Source organism: Pithys albifrons, chromosome 2 (genome assembly GCF_047495875.1).
Source record: "Pithys albifrons albifrons isolate INPA30051 chromosome 2, PitAlb_v1, whole genome shotgun sequence".
Taxonomy (NCBI): Eukaryota; Metazoa; Chordata; class Aves; order Passeriformes; family Thamnophilidae; genus Pithys; species Pithys albifrons.
In genome coordinates, this window is record NC_092459.1 from 56,315,251 (window position 1) to 56,330,902 (window position 15,652).

General features: G+C 41.7%; 1 protein-coding gene across 3 annotated transcripts; it reads right to left on the reverse strand.

Moving 5' to 3' along the window:
- Positions 1-5,746: 5,746 nt before the first annotated feature.
- On the reverse strand, positions 5,747-14,233 carry LOC139668918 (pantetheine hydrolase VNN2-like). 3 transcript variants are annotated; one of them, XM_071549110.1, is made up of 9 exons: positions 13,970-14,233; positions 13,082-13,220; positions 11,223-11,454; positions 10,988-11,118; positions 9,765-9,957; positions 8,887-9,178; positions 7,665-8,038; positions 7,338-7,508; positions 5,747-6,174 (listed from the first exon to the last, which is right to left on the reverse strand). In XM_071549110.1, the coding sequence occupies exons 3-9, from the start codon at positions 11,433-11,435 to the stop codon at positions 6,022-6,024; spliced, it is 1,527 nt and encodes a 508-aa protein (XP_071405211.1). In that variant the 5' UTR covers positions 11,436-11,454; positions 13,082-13,220; positions 13,970-14,233; the 3' UTR covers positions 5,747-6,021. The 3 variants fall into 3 exon arrangements, with proteins under 3 accessions (XP_071405211.1, XP_071405212.1, XP_071405210.1); XM_071549111.1 differs by lacking the exon at positions 13,082-13,220; XM_071549109.1 differs by lacking the exons at positions 13,082-13,220; positions 13,970-14,233 and adding an exon at positions 11,960-12,102.
- Positions 14,234-15,652: the final 1,419 nt, after the last annotated feature.

Here is a 15,652-nt window from a genome sequence, read left to right on the forward strand (position 1 = left end):
CTTCTGACACAAGGTACTAGCATATGCAAACATGAATCCATCTGAAATAAGTTAAAGCCAGGCTCATGGAAAGAAGCATGCAAAATAAAGACAAAATTTCATTCTGATTGAGGTACAGATGGAGCCAATAGCACAGAACTGGTTTTAAGATTGTCCAGTGTTTCACCCCTCCTTTCAATTTCATGTATTGTTAACAAACTTTAACAATTTCAGTTATCTTTAAAAATTTTATTTGTCTAGACTGGATATTTTAAACAAACTCTAATCATAATACAGTGTCTGAGAACAAGACTGATTAAAAAGGTTTTTTTTCCTACTAATAAAAAATTCTGCTAGTCAGTTATTTGTGATTCTCTGGTGTTTACATGCTTTGTAACAGGGACGTAAGAGCTGTTGCTTTCCTATTTATATACCTTTTACCATACCAGGGACAATACCTGCAGCTCGTTGATAGCATCCACCCTCATCAAACAATAAGAGGTTTGGTATTGCTATGGAACCCAAGAAGGAGTGTCCTTCTAGAAAAAAAGTAGTCCCAGAGTGTTGGTACAGTAAAATCAAGTGAGCAATTCAGATCTATATAAGATCCTGTAAGACTGAAGCCAGCCTGCACAATCCCTGTGACACTTAGCTATCAGCCAGAAGCAGCAAGGAGCTCAGCTGCTGCTGGTTGGTAGGGAGAAGGTTACTCCTCAGGGATTCACACAGTAGGTTCCCACAGAACTCTTCAGGTGCGTGGAAACAGCCAGGATAAAATAAAATAAACATGGGACTTGTGAGATATGGGTTCTAACCAATTGAAGTTTCTAGCATGGTGCTGTGTAACTCTTTTTAGCCAATAAGCTGTAGTTCTAACCCTATATAAACTGTGTGCTATGTGTAATAAAGGGTCTTCACTATAAACTTCATAAGCTTGTTGCATGAAGTCCTTTATCTCTGCCAAATATTGTTTACTTTACCAAAGAAGGGAACTGACCCACTTTGAGTCAGTTTGAGTGTGGCAGTTGGTAGGCTGTACTGGTGGAGAGCCAGGCCTTTCAGCTTTTGTGCCCCTATGGTTTCTCTGAGCCTTAGTGGGACCTGTAGGGCTCAGTTTGCAAGTTCTGCCTGAAAATCTGGATTTGGGGTGGCTTGGGAGTTGGCACTGGCAATGTGACAGAAGAGGACACATGGCTGAACAAGAAGAAATTAAGAAAGAATGGTGAAATAAAAGTCGTGACATGTCACATTCTGGTCTGGAAATGTGACTACTGGAAGCCATTGAAACCTAAAATTGCTAATAAAGGTTTATATGTCAAGAAGCAATTTCCTGTAGCCTCCATTCTCACAGACTGTTCTCTGTTGCCTTTCACAAATATTTAATTGACTACAACAGACACATGGAGTTTTCCTAGAAATACTGAACAAATTTGACTGTTTCTAGTAGTTCATTTGAAAGCCCAACAGGCTGCAGATTCCAGCGCTGCTGTACTGTAGGCCATTTTTACGGGAGCATCTTTTGCTTCCACAGTTGTTTCCTGTGGCAGGAAGCAGCAATGCTGTGCATGAAACATCACTGGTATCATGTCGTTTCAGAAACAGCAATGCAACTAGTGCAGAACTTACCAGTGTCAGTACCTTTTTGTGCCTACCCTTTGCTGCCCAGTCTCAGGAAGACATGCCTGGGCAACCCATTTTTTTCACCAGAAAATCATCATTTACTTTCTTAGTAGATGCTGCATATCAGTTGAATACTGGGTCACCAAAGAAGAGGTAAGGGCACATAGAAATTGATTTGGATTTGATTTATTACTTGTTATCAAGTTCTTGTCTATTAGCTATCACCTGTCCAATACTCATGACACTGAGGGAGAACAGATGGCAGCAACAGGAGGTTGAGCTGTTTAAATGTGCCTCTACCAGCTTGAGTAACTTTTTGTTCATGCAGGTGAGGACTGGTGAAGAGAAAGTAAGTATCTCTCTCTTTTCCTCTGCCACCTCCCTTTTTTCACCCCCTGTAGTCTGTTTTGTTCTTATCTGTATTGTTACTGCTTCTCCCATCCACATCACAAATGTTTATAAGGCATCTAGATATTAGCTAATAATGAGCTGTGGCAAGTCAAGGAGGGATACAGGTCACATCCGTGGTAACAGAAGGGGCAATGATTTGTAAGAAAAGACTCAGTAGAAAACAACCAGCATTGTAAGACTTGGCAAAATACGAGAGTGGTTACGGTAAGTGTTGCACAACCCTCAAACACACGAGGTTTCTGCTTTTTGTTTAGTCTAATGATGACTTTGGAAGAGTTCCTGCAAATAGAGGTTAATGTTACCATGGATAAACAATCTAAAAGGCTTAGTGTAAAATTAAAGATTGACTCAGAAACTCTTCAACAAAGAAACGGTTTAAGCCTGTTGTTAGGTAATGACTGATCAATCTTATACATAAAGCCATCTGACACTCTTGAGGTACAGCTAACTGACACCACTTAGGAAAGGCACCACACATACATTTTTACTCATACCTTCCAAAAGCTATCTGTCTTTCAGATTAGCTACCAGGAAGCACATCATTATGTATTACTGGCCTTCTTTTCACAGTTTGCTCTTCCTTTTTATATCTCAATGTCAGATATATTTGATTTCTTCTTAGGCAAGAAGAATTTTTCTTTTTAAAAATATGTTCCCATGAATGAATTACAGTGTATTTTCACCATTTGTTTATGTTAGTTGTTGCAGCCAACTCGGCATAAGAACATCTCTGAGAAAACTGGAGAAGACAACTACTAACCAAATCAGGGAGTCTGTACATTTTGATGAATTTTTGTAGTTTGTCAACTGGGTGACAAACTAAGATACTGGGAATTTTACAGGGTCAGTGCACCTAACTTTTGCCAAGGAGGGAGATTTAACAGTCACTGTCTCTGTGCTCTCCTAGGCAGAATTGATGACTTCCAACCCAAACCCAGAATTGATGACAACCAAACCCAGTCAAGTGGTGTGAGAGCCTCCATGCAGGGCACAGTGAAAAAACGCAGAGATTGCGGCTGTTTGAATTCACAGCTAAATGCAGAACACCTCTATCTCTGCAGATGCACAATCAGTAGATGCTAACTGATGTACCACCAGTGATTTTAGTGGTACTATAGCTAATTCACTGCCCCTAATTGACTTTATTGGACATCAATGAAAAGAGCATTAAGTCAAGATTTCTGGCTCTTAGTGGTGACAAGATGAAGAAAAGGGAGAGCTTTAGGTATTATACAGCACCACTGAGTCAGCACAGGAATAAATGTTATGTCAAAAACTTAGAAAGGTCTCTAAAAGGTATGGGAGAGTGTATCCTAACGAGTCTGTAAGTAACATAGCAATGGTGTAGGCCTAGAGTTCACTGTACTTTGCTCAATTTAATGGAGCAAAGCTTGTCATTATTATATTTTGCCAAAGATTTTCATAAATGTTACAGAATAAAGTTTAGATTTTTCCAAAACCATCCAGAAATTTGACAAGAAAATTTTGCCTGACACAAATCCCAGTGAATTTTTCTTAGAGAACCCAAAATCTATAACTCAAGAGTCCCTTTTCGCATACAAAACACAATCTCACAATCTCTAGAAACCAGAACCTTGGTGTTTTTAACACCATACTCTAACCAACTGAACTGGTGAAACTGCTCTTTGCCTACTCTGACTTCAGTTTATTTGTTTCAAGTGTGTTACTGATGATTCTGCAAGGAATTTATTTCTAAAACGCCCCCAGATTCTTCAGTGGAAGATTTTTGTGGATTAGCATGTAAACCTATCGATGCTGAACAGTTAAAAAAGATTTTAATGAAGTGCCTTGGTTTTGAAAACAAAATACAAACTGTTTTCATATGCTACTCCAGTAGCAGTTCCCCTTTGTTTGGCTTGGGTTTAGTTTAGGTTTCCTTTTCCACATGAACAATTCTAGGCCATGTAATAAAAGTGTATTACACCAGAGGGGTAGCCATGGGGGAGATGGAAGTGAATGGCAGGCACATGAGCAGGAGAACCTGTTCTATGCCTGAGTGGGCAGCTCTGGAAGCACCTGTGAGGTGAGAGGGCTGTAGAAGGCACCCCAGATGGACAGCTTTCTTCCAGACCTACCTGCTGAAGCCAAGGCCTGATCTGTCTCAAGGAATCACCAAGGCTAGAACACAAAGGTATCAGAGGCAGCAAGCAAAAAAGGAGGGTGCAGGGGAAGCTGAGTGAATTATGTTTTCATGTCAAAAAGTATTTCAGGATGCTTTTCAGTATCAGAGTTTATGAGTCAGGCTAGCTCCTGCCTTTCTCAGAGAGTTTCCTTGTGCTTTTCAAGTGCAGAAGGTTGAGTGAGTAGCACTAAAGATGGATGTGGAAGAAGGACCAAGGGAAGAAACCCCAGGGAGAAGCTTCTGGCTACTTTGCTATGGAGGTGCTTTCCATGGTGTGTGCCTGACTGTGCTGACCCCTGTGCAAACCAGCAGATCCATGTAATCAACAAGATGACACTGCAGACCTTCACAAGCAGCCTGGTGGATCTCGTTTGTCTTTTCAAAACTCTTGTCCATTATGGACAAGACAAGGGGCTCCTGAAATGTCTCAGACTGTCATGGAAGCAGGGTCAGCTCCCACCCTTCACCATGGCCATCTACATCTTGAAATTCTGGACCCCATATGCACTACACATTGATCAGTCATATGGGATTAGGATTGTCATAGGTCAGTCATAACCACTTGACCAAAACCTCCTCTGTTTGATGGAAGGTTAGTCTGGGTTACCACCACAAGTCAAGTGAGAAAAGGGTGAGGTGATAAACAAGGCACCAACAAGCATGACTTTGAATCCCTGCCTTGAGTAACTGCTCCCATGTGGTACAGTCTCTCCCCCAAGTACAAACTCCACTGTTATTTCTAGAATGAAACAATTCCTGGAAAGAGCCTCCAATGCTGCGTGCTGAGAAGCCGTAGCAAATGGAAAAACAGAAATCATGTGCTTTTAACAACTTCTGGATAACATGTTGGTGTGCATGGGATGGGAAGCCACAGAGTGTTTCTTATGTACCACATTTAGTGCAGATCAGTGCTAAGCACAGTGCAGGCTGTAAGCCAGCAATATGAATGGCAGTAGATACAAAATTCTATGGGATAAGCATGGAGGCAGGGACTACTCTGTGGCTTATTTGATGTGAACAAGGCTCATTTGCTCCAGAACACAATAGACAGAAATCAGGCCCAGGGCTGTCAAGTCTCAAATAATGCCCATTTCTCACACTACACGGTAAAACCTTCTACAGGTACTGAAAGATTGTCTATTTCATATGTCTTAACAGTTTTGAAGAAATTATCCAAATACCCAGGAGATAGTGTTGGAGCACTATGTTTATATGGTAAGTGTGATCTGAAATGCATTGGACCCAACACCCATCTCTCATGTACAAAGAGGTGCAAGTTCAGGGGGACTGCAGAACTGGAAATACTTTATGACTTCAGGCAGTCAGCACCTGTGCTGTGTTGTGTAGGACCACTTTCTAAAATTGCACCTAAAATTATTTCAAATCTGGTTTCCTCTTTATAGTGCAGTGCCCTGGTCAGAATGGGGCTAAAGCTTGGTAAGTATTAAGGAGGCCTGTTGATTGGGATGTAAGGCTGAGAAACACAGACACTTAGTGATTATACAGTCTAAAAACCAGGAAGGGGTGAAAGGGACAGAAATGCTTCCTTGGAGAAAATTTTTTCTGCAATAAAATGACAAAGCACATTTCACACACTTTGGTATCAGTCTTTTTACTGTTATCATAGCAATCTATATGATACCTTGGGGAAAAAGAAATTCCTAATTAAAAGTTTCATGTGACAGAGCACTTATACTAAAAATAATTGCACTGGCTCAAACACTGTTAAAAAGATACACAACAAAGTGAACACTTCACTTTCTCCTCAAAAAAAACGAACTGCCACAGCTGCTGAGCAGAAGTGCAAGATTGCAGAACAGGAATCATACAGGATAACTGCCATGGCTCATGAGGTATTCCCCTCCTGTTTATGGTGATTGTGTAGCACCTAGGGAGTTACGGTATGGGAAAGTTCGCAGAGGATGTGGTAGGTCCTTCTCATAGGGCCTTCCAAAAAGTGTTGCTGTTATGAGTGGTTTTGATGTGCCATGTTTGTTTTTCAAACGCCCATCATGTAGAACCTAATTGAAACAAGAAAGAATGACACTGATAGTCCACTAAGAGAGAAGCAATATTGCATCATGCAGAAAGAATAGAACTTGGATGTTGAATATTTTGATGCAAAACTTTTGAAAACAATCATGAGAATAAAACAAACCAGAATTCTTTCTGGCTCTGCCATAGCCTTCCCACACTTCTTGAGACCTGTAGGTCTTTAAACCTTCCTCCCACTTTGGAAAAAAAAGATCATTTTCTCCATCTTATGAGAAGGTGAGAGGGAGAATAACTGATTTGTTACATTCCCATTTTACTCATACAAGGCAATGAAGGTTATATACATATCTAGGAGTATTTGAAATATTCTTTTGATTTTCAGACCCCAAAACAATTTTCAGATGGAAGTAGAAAATTTCAAGCTACTGGCAATATGTAGGTTTTCTTAGTTATTTTTTACATATTAGTTTGAAATCACTGAACACCTGTAACTTCTTAAGAGCCTCTGAGATAAAAAAGTAAGCATGTATTTGTTAAGAAAATACAACATATTGTTTTTATGTTAGACTATGATCATGTTTTAGCATATCAATAAATTATTCGATATGTATATTTTTACAGAAGTCCCATTCAGAAACAGGCATGCAGGATGAACTATGCTTTGCAATTCCCTACCTTGTGAAAAATCACCCTTGTTTCCCCTAAAATTTTTCAGATATTTTTCACTGTCTTCATTGTCTCTCATAAGTTCCAAATAAAAAAATTAACCCTAAAAACCTTCAAAAATCACCTTTAACATTTTTAACTGCATAGGACCTTTGCTCTTACACATGATACTCTTAAGTAATTTTCTGGTTTGGACAATTTCTCAGAGTATTTGATTTCTCCTAAAATGCCCATCAGCAGAAACCTGTAGGAAGTAGTCCTTGAAAGCTATTGTTTATAGACTTGGGACCTGAAGTGGGAAGGCATATTTGCTAGAGAAAACACTAAAGAGATTCCTAACCTCAGCATTGATATGTGCTCATCAGTAAGGATTAAATCAATCCACCCGTTTAAATCTGTCCCCTTGAGTTAAGGTCTGTGGAAACCAACAACAGTGGTTCTTGGGTGAGACTTTGCTGACATCAGTTTTCAATACCATGGCCTGGAAAACATTGCATCAAAGGGCTCCAGGGTGCCCCATTACCTCAAACTCCCCGGGGGCCAGCTGCACCCCGCTGTACAACACTTCTGGAAAGACATAGTTGGTGCCAAATGTGCCGCTGAGGGAGAACATCTCAAACTTGGTCTGAGCTGTCTCCACTGGCTGCCCACATGTGTCCAGGTCTGTGCTCTTGCACTTGAGCAGAGTGCATATCTGTGGGGAGAAGGATACAGAAAGGCAAAACACCACTAAGCTTTCAACCATCAAGAGCTGGATTTGATAGCAAGAAAAGTTCTTAGTATGCAGTAAAGACAAGTGCTTTGGGGTGGTTGGGATGTAGCCACACTCACCCCTGAAAAAAAAAATTACCTGCCAATGGTATTTTATGAGAGAACCATGAAGCCCATCAAACACACCCAGGACATAAACTTCATTTTTTTTCTTGTCTGACATCTGATAGACCAGATGACAGCAGAGGTCTCCTTGGCAAACAGTGGAATTTCCAGCTTTGTGCCTGAGTTTGCTGAAAGTGAATATATCCCGCCGGACAGACCCTAAAAAAGTGTCATTTTCCCCTGGAAATTTCTTGATGCTTGTGGCATACAAACTCCAGTTGATGGCAGGAGGGTAGGTGGGAGACAGACGGGGCCGTGCGCTCAACTCCGCCAACAGGAGATGTCCCTCCTCAGTCCCACTGTCATAATGGTAGGCGGCAGGTCCTTCTGGTGTGAACAGCCCACTGCCTGACGAAGACAATCACCAGCCCTCTTGTTAGCCAGCATCCCAGACCATGGCTTGGCAGGGGGACCACTTGCCCCCCATGCCACACCGGTATCATTTTTCAGTGATACTACTTTCAGTCAATACCTTATGGAGAATTTGGAGAGAATTTCAGAGAACAGAACTGCTAAAATACCCATCACAGTGTTAAAACTTAGGTTCATTTAAATATAAGTCAGACTTCTAAGAGTGGCATTTTTGACAAAGAAGGAAACCGGGGGGTAGTTATATATAATTGGATGAAACACAGGGCTGTGGCCTAAACTCAGCTCAATCTATTTAGGGCAGGCAAAAATGTTTCTTTGCAGTTTTCACTTAAGGCTTCAGGGGAGAGTTACACATGCAGCTATAATATTTTCTCAGTTTACAGGTTAAAAAAGACAGTAAATATCTATCCAGAGCAAAGCAAAACATACATTTCTCTAATTCTTAAGCAGGCACAAAACCCCCAAAATATTTTATTCAGAACTCCTTTGGGATTTATGTTAATAAGTTATAATAAAAAATTTTTTCTCCATTTTACTGTCATTTGAATTTTGAACAAAAAAACGCTGATTCTAAATGACAGAATGAACATTTAAGTGGAACTTTGTGCTGGTTTTGATATAAAATTTTACTTTTAAATTATCAAAATTTAATGTCTAATTTTGCCTTTTACAGTACATTCAACATTTTTGTGTTTATTACACTTAGTACCACATTATGAAGTTCTTAAGTCTGATTGAAATACCATTTTCTAGAGACTTCACTATGTCTAAAACATTTCTGCCTCTCAATCTGAGGACAATTCCCTTTCCTGAATGCAACTCACCTGTCATTGCAAAGCTGATGCTGTGAGTATTTGCTGAAAGTAAATTGACACGCATGCCCATAGCCCAGGCAGAATGAAACTCAACTGCGGTCAGAAATGGCAGAACATTCATCCAAGCCGTCGGGAAGAGCACAGTGTCCACCTGCATCTTACTCACAAGGACTACAGCAGGCTCATGGAAAAGGATGTCAAAGCAAGTGAAAATGCCAAACTTCCCAAAGGGAGTCTCAAAGGTGACGGCTTCTGGCTCTTTTGGGTAATTAAACTGTGTTTCGCTTCTAAACAGGTTGTACTGCAGGTGAAAAAAAGGGCATATTAGAAACAAAAAAAAAAGATGAAAGATGACAGCTATTTTGCATCTGAAATAGGTGTTAAAGCAAAGGTCGGAATCAAGCTACCTGACCTGGCTGGCACAGCTGGTTTGCATCCATCCAGCTGACCCTCTCCCCTACAAAATGGGGTAGCTGTGCCCCATCTACCTCCTGGAGGCAAAGCCCAGGCAGTATTAGATGTTAGACTCTGCCAAGACATCCCCTGCAAAAGCACTATCTAACTTGGCTACAAATACATCAAGGACAAGCTAACATGGAAAACTCTGTCACTGCTCCTTTACCATTTACTGTCATAAATGTAGCCCTTATGTGTTTGGCAGCTGGTATGCTCTCTGCAGCTGTGGTGTTCATGGAAATAAGGTCTAAGTGATAAAGCCCTTGCTTGTTTTTCCTTCTGGCCATAAGATCCTTGCATCAAATGATACTAGATTGGGTGTCAATTTATAATAACAGAGAATTATCGTATAAGCAAGCTGAAATTGGTGCCAGAGAGATGAAAAATATATTGATAATAAATTACAGGATCATGCTGAAGCATCTCCTTACCTTGTGGTAACGAGCCACCAGTTTTCCCTCTGGGTCAAAGACAACATCTGTATTGTATTGGTAGCGACCATCACTGGGGCAGTCTGAATCACTGGAGTTACACAGCTTCTTGTCCCCGATGTTTGCAACCACATAGATGGAGTTATTCCTGGCCATGCAGCTGAGTCGTTCCTGCACTGGTGCTGGACCAAATCTAATGTATATTTAGTGTATGAGGAAAAGACTTTTAGAAGCTTGAGTGCCCATGTAGAAGAAATGCATTTGTATTCCATTAACTGCACCGCCCCATAAGCAGAAACAGGAATAGATCAAAGAATAGTTTCTGTTTATATCACCATTTTAAATTGCTGGTCTCTTTTATCTTTAAAAAATGGTCTCCCTGTGTTCTTCTTTCGTGTACCCCTTAACAGTGTTATTTTCTGTGTGGATAGAATTCCTAGCTAACTTGCATACAGAGAGATAGAAACCTTCATAAAACAAAGGGGAAAATAAATCCATATACAGATATAAATTAAAAATAACTTAAATTTTCAAGGAGCTCTAAGTCTTAGTTTCAAAAGAAAATTTTAGCCTTTTTTAATAAACTTCACTCTGTTTTAGGCAGCTGTCTGTAAGCCTTTAGCAAAAAGTGAACACAGCATTTACAGAGCTAAGGACTCTTAAAATCTCAGGAAAGAATATAAAGGCTTAGTTTAGACACAGACTTGGTCCTCTTGGTGTCGCCTGCTGACACACATTCAGAGCAGCTGTGTAACACAGCAGATGGTGCAAGTGGCTGGATTTCCAAAAGATATTTCTTTCCGATCTATAAAAATATTTTGTGCAATTTGGTTTTAGAAATCACTCAGCCCCATGAGCTGAGGACTCGATCACATAGTCTGATCTGTGCATCTGACATGAGAATAAGCTAGCTTATACTTACAGAAGATTTTCACTAGTGATCTACATTGACAAAGTTTTACATGTTTTCAAAATAATTATTTTGCCTAAAGTTTCCTTATTTTTGTCCTTTTTCAAGTTTTAAAGAATGTCTCAAGGCTTTTTACCTGGCATATTCCCATTACCATTTAGTTAAGAATTCTTTTTGATATGTCTCATTTCTATAGTACTTGTAATTTTTAACAGATTTTAAAATTAGCAGTTCCTATGCATTTTGTGGGAGGTGCTCATGACTCCATGAGATGCTATCTTGAAACCACATAAATCACTGCAAAAGGAATCACCTCAAGGGGTCAGTGCAGGGAATCCAATTCACCACTGGATCAGGGATATCCTCCAGGTAAGGGTAGATGGATTCTCTTGTGAATTGCCAGCCGTAGATGCCATCTTCAGGAGTCACAATGATGTGGGCACCCTGTCAAAACAGGCTCTCTTAAAAGCTCACCCATCAACATATAACCAGGAGGGTCAGGCAGAGAAGAAAACAGTAATCAACAACCTTCATGATACATCTAGTACCTGCTGGGCAGCTTCCTTGATGGCCCCTTCCAAGACATCCATGTTTTTATTCATCAGGGCCAAGGCATCACCGGGAGAAACAGGCTTGTCAGTGGGGTCTGGCAGGATGACCGCATGCTCATAGACAGCTGCAATGAAGGTGTCGGAGGCAAGGGCCTGAAGGATTGTGAGTGCAAATATCCCTGCGTGCAGAAGAGGCTGGGAAGGCAGCATGGCTGGTGTCTTGCAGCTCCTAGATGAGTCATGGGGAATATAAAACAGATGGAAAGAGAAGGAGTAAAGACAAATAAGTTTGCTTTGGAAATAATCATCTCTTGAGTAATCTGAGAAGACACAGTATATTTCTGCCAAGAATAAGAACATCTATTTATAATAAAAAGTCAAAGAAATGTTTTTAGGAATTGGATCGTTTCCAATGTGAAATGCTTTAAATAAAAGGAGAACAAAAGGCTAAGAAGCCTTATCAGAAGTAATGCTAATCTACAAGTGGCTCCATTGGAAGGAACACTTGCACAGTTCATTTGCATATCCTTCTCCAAGCTCTTAAACCCATCTTGGCCATGAGCTCAGACTCCCTTCACTAGGGCACACTGTTCCATACAACCTTACTGCACATGGCTGCATCGGTTAAAACTTCAGCCAGTGCTGAAGGCAGACCACCTGTGAGAAGTACAGCTGTCATACTTCAGAGTGCAGATGATTCATAGGTGCTTATGAGACGTGTGGTCTTGCCATACCTCTTGCTTTTAGCCAGTGGATTTTTATAGTTGCAGTGGGTGCCTTCAGAGTGTCCTCCGTGCTGGGCATGTACTGCAAACTGTCCCTTGTACTCTGCTGGCCTCGCCATCTAGAGCTAACATACTTGCTTTATGAGAAAGAATTAAACAACATTGAATTTTTTCTTACTATTGTTTCAAAAGAAAGTTTTTGCAAAATAAGGAATTTCAAATTACTCATAGAAAGCAGGGGTGGGGTATTTTTCTCATGGAAAGCAAGTTTTAGCATAGTATTTTGTAAATAGAGTATTACTACTATAGTTTCAGGTGATGCCTAGAGAAAACTTAGAACCTGCAGTATGTCTGTGTCTGCTTCATTTACCACTTAGCAAGAAACCAAAGAAAATAGTCTTCATCATTTAAAAATCTTTCTCTTCACTATGTGGTGTCACCCAAAAGACTGACTTTTTTCCATCAGCACCAAGGCTTCCTCAGGAGAACCCAACACTTCAACAGTTCTGTGATTCTAAGACTATGCTGTGCTCATAGACAGCTGCGACATAGGTTTCCAGCTGACAGGCCTCCAGAGCAGACAGCAACAAAAGCACAGCAGAGGCACAAGCTTTAGGAAGCCTGTTGGAGATGGGGACTATATGGACATGGAGGAATGGAGGAGGACGAGGGATCGCCGGAGTTCGACGTGTGGAAGGTCCAGGAAGACCCCGAAGAACCCGGACAATGACACTACAATACGGACTTTCTAAATCCCCAGTTTTATCCCCAGTTTTTGTTAAAATAAAGATGTCTACTGCTCTCCCAGTTCCAGAACCTTCCCCCAGGCAGGCAGGTGCCTAGCAACAAGAGAACAGCTACCATTGGCCAGCTCCCTCTAGGGGGCGGCCCTGGCCCTGCCTGTCACCAGTCCACGCCCAAGTTTACTCCCCCCTAGTTTGCCTACCCTATGGGCTGAGGTGGATTTGCATGCTCCGCCTCAGCTCCACCCCTTTTCCAGAACCTTCCCTATCCCAAGTTATATAAGCCCCTGTTCCCCCCAATAAAGTTGGATCAGCCTAGATCTTCGGATCAGGTCAGACCACCCTTGGCTCCTTGGTGTTTGTTCTCAGCTCGCGAGGCAAACCATACCTTGGGTCAAGGGATAGCCGCGAACGACAGCTCAGCAGGCAGTCTGCGAACCCCGTCGCTGGTCTGGTCCCTTCCCGAAAGAGACCAAGACTGCGACAGAAGCCCTGTGTCTGCAGCTTGGAAGTCACCCCAGAAGAGGCTGTGAGCAAGTAAAGACTGGGCTTTAAAAGGGGAAATCTTGCATAAAACTTGGCAATTCCCCAGGGTGGCAGAAAGCCGGCAGACACTGGGAAATGCAATCACCCTGCCTGGAAAGTCTCTCAATATCAAAGGCAAGTTAGTGGCTGGTATTGAGCAATTCTACATTATACCCCTGGCACGGAAGTCACTAAGAAGTCATCAGTGTGCTACAGCTGAATAAATATGTCACTTGCCAGATTTACAGGAAGTTCAGGCATAGCATTGCTGTTGTAACACAGTTCAAGGCAAGCCTGGGTCACAGCAGGAAAACAAGTTCAGCAAATCTCAGCAGAGACCAGCATGGACACATTTCTGATCAAACCTGAGGGTCTGCACCACAGACATGGCTGCAGGAGGCAAGAGGTCAGCCCTCAGCATGGGTTCCACCTGTTCCATCCCAGCTCAGCTCAGCACAGCACTGGCTCAAAGTTTCAGGGTGTTTGAGGATTAACGCAAATCCTGTGAGCCTGCCAGGTGGCTGATTTTCTGAGCAAATTCATCAGCATACCCACTGCTCAATAACCAAGCTCTGAAGATCTCCGGTCCCCAAAGGTCTCTGTTGGAAGAGCATCATGAATAGGAACCACAATTTATAAATTTTGCCTCTTGCAATGTGTTTTCTTGTGTCTACAGATCACTCCAGAAATCTTGAAGCTAAAGGTGCATGTACACAAAAATCACTCGTATTTGCTTACCCAAGTTTCTTACCTTCTTTGGTTCTGACTCAGCCGTCAGGTTCCACAAGGTATTTTTGCTGCACTGCCCTCGAAGAAGTGTTTATTGTTAGCAGTGGTTACACGCAGCCTTGTCTTTATAGAGAGCAAGTTAGTATGTGGGTAATGGGTGGACTTCATAGGATTACTTTCAGTATGCTTGACTCATTTCACACAATAACACATTTCACAAGGACAAGTGTTATGCAATCTTCATAGCGAAAAGAATTTAGTCCCATGATGGCTTATGCCAGCCTTCTATAGGAAAATGCTCAACGTACAAACATAAAAAAACCCCCAAACTGCGGCCTTGAACTCAATCCTGGATTCAAGATACTCACCAGATTCTGGGTTGGGATATGTACTACTTGTGCACAAATTCCCCTATCCAGAGGACTGGCATCAGCAGTGAACAAACCTGAAGAAGCTGCCTCTCAGTTCTGACTGGCCATATGACTCCTGCTGAATCCCTTCTGCAAGATGAGACCTTCCTGGGTGCCATAGCTTCCCTTAAATCCAGATCCTTTCCCTGGGAGAGAGTTGTGGTATCACCCACCAGGTTCCCAGAAGACAAACACAGTATCTGCACTAAGTTTGTACTCACAGGAAGAGCATCACACCAGATAAATCCCTGCTGGACTAAGACTGGCCTGTGGTCAGACAGTAACTTACTCCAAAAGTGATCTAGGTTTCAAGGCAGTGTGGCTCTAGCAGCAATGATGCTGAGCTTTCATGAGTCAGAGGACATTGTCTGGGGCTTTTGATAAACATATCATTATGTTTATGAGACATGAGACTAGGTTATGTCACATGTCAGTACATTTGGAAACAAAAATGGTCATATGGTGTACAGCAGTGGTAATCAGTGCTGGAGTTTAGAGGGTATTTGCACTCCCAGTGTCTCACCGGCTCCATAACAGAAATACATGGGATTTAGGACCTTGAGAGCATCATGGTGAGACCAGGAATGGTGTCAGTGTGGAGAAAAGAAAGGAGAAATTAGATTAATAGAGGTCTCTGACTACTCTTAAAGACACCGCCACAGAACATATACATATTTATACACTGAGGTGATAAAAGAAGGTCACTAGAGTGCAGCAGTAACAACAAAACACAGGTCACTGAGGGATAAGAGGAAGCAAATATGTGAACAGTGCCTTCTCACCAGGAGTAGTTGGTCTGAAGTAGAATTGTAAATCCCCTAATCCCTACAGCAAATTCATCTACAGGGCAGCACCACCCAGCATTAACAGGAAGAAGCAAAGGACAACAGTTATTTCACATATGTCGCTCTTATACAACTAGAAAGAAACAGAGAAGATGGCAGGGAAGAGCTGCTATGTGATACCATACCACTCAGTGACTTGTTTACTGGTTGGAAGCAGTTTCATCACTGAATAGCATCCAGTCCAGACAGGAGGTGCTGTCAAGCTGTTTTTAAGAACTGATAAGCAGCATAATTTGAGGCCTCAATTGCAAGTCTTGGCTCAACAGAGATTTCAAAGAAATGATGATTCATGTTGTGTTCTCACCAAGAAGTCATGGTAGATTTTGTTTCAGGATGGGCTCTTCGACTGGAGTCCTTGCTCAGCTACCATGATGCACTAGTCTATGCTGCCATGTCCCCCACATAACATACACCAATAGCATACAGGCAATAAAACCAACGCAACACAAA

Coding starts and splice junctions, on each gene's coding strand:
- LOC139668918 (XM_071549109.1), bottom strand. CDS start 12,069: ATGGCGAGGCCAGCAGAGTACAAGGGACAGTTTGCAGTACATGCCCAG. Junction 11,119..11,222: donor TCAAGGAAGCTGCCCAGCAG/GTACTAGATGTA, acceptor CTGTTTTGACAG/GGTGCCCACATCATTGTGAC. Junction 7,509..7,664: donor TCATAAAATACCATTGGCAG/GTAATTTTTTTT, acceptor TTCTCCCCACAG/ATATGCACTCTGCTCAAGTG.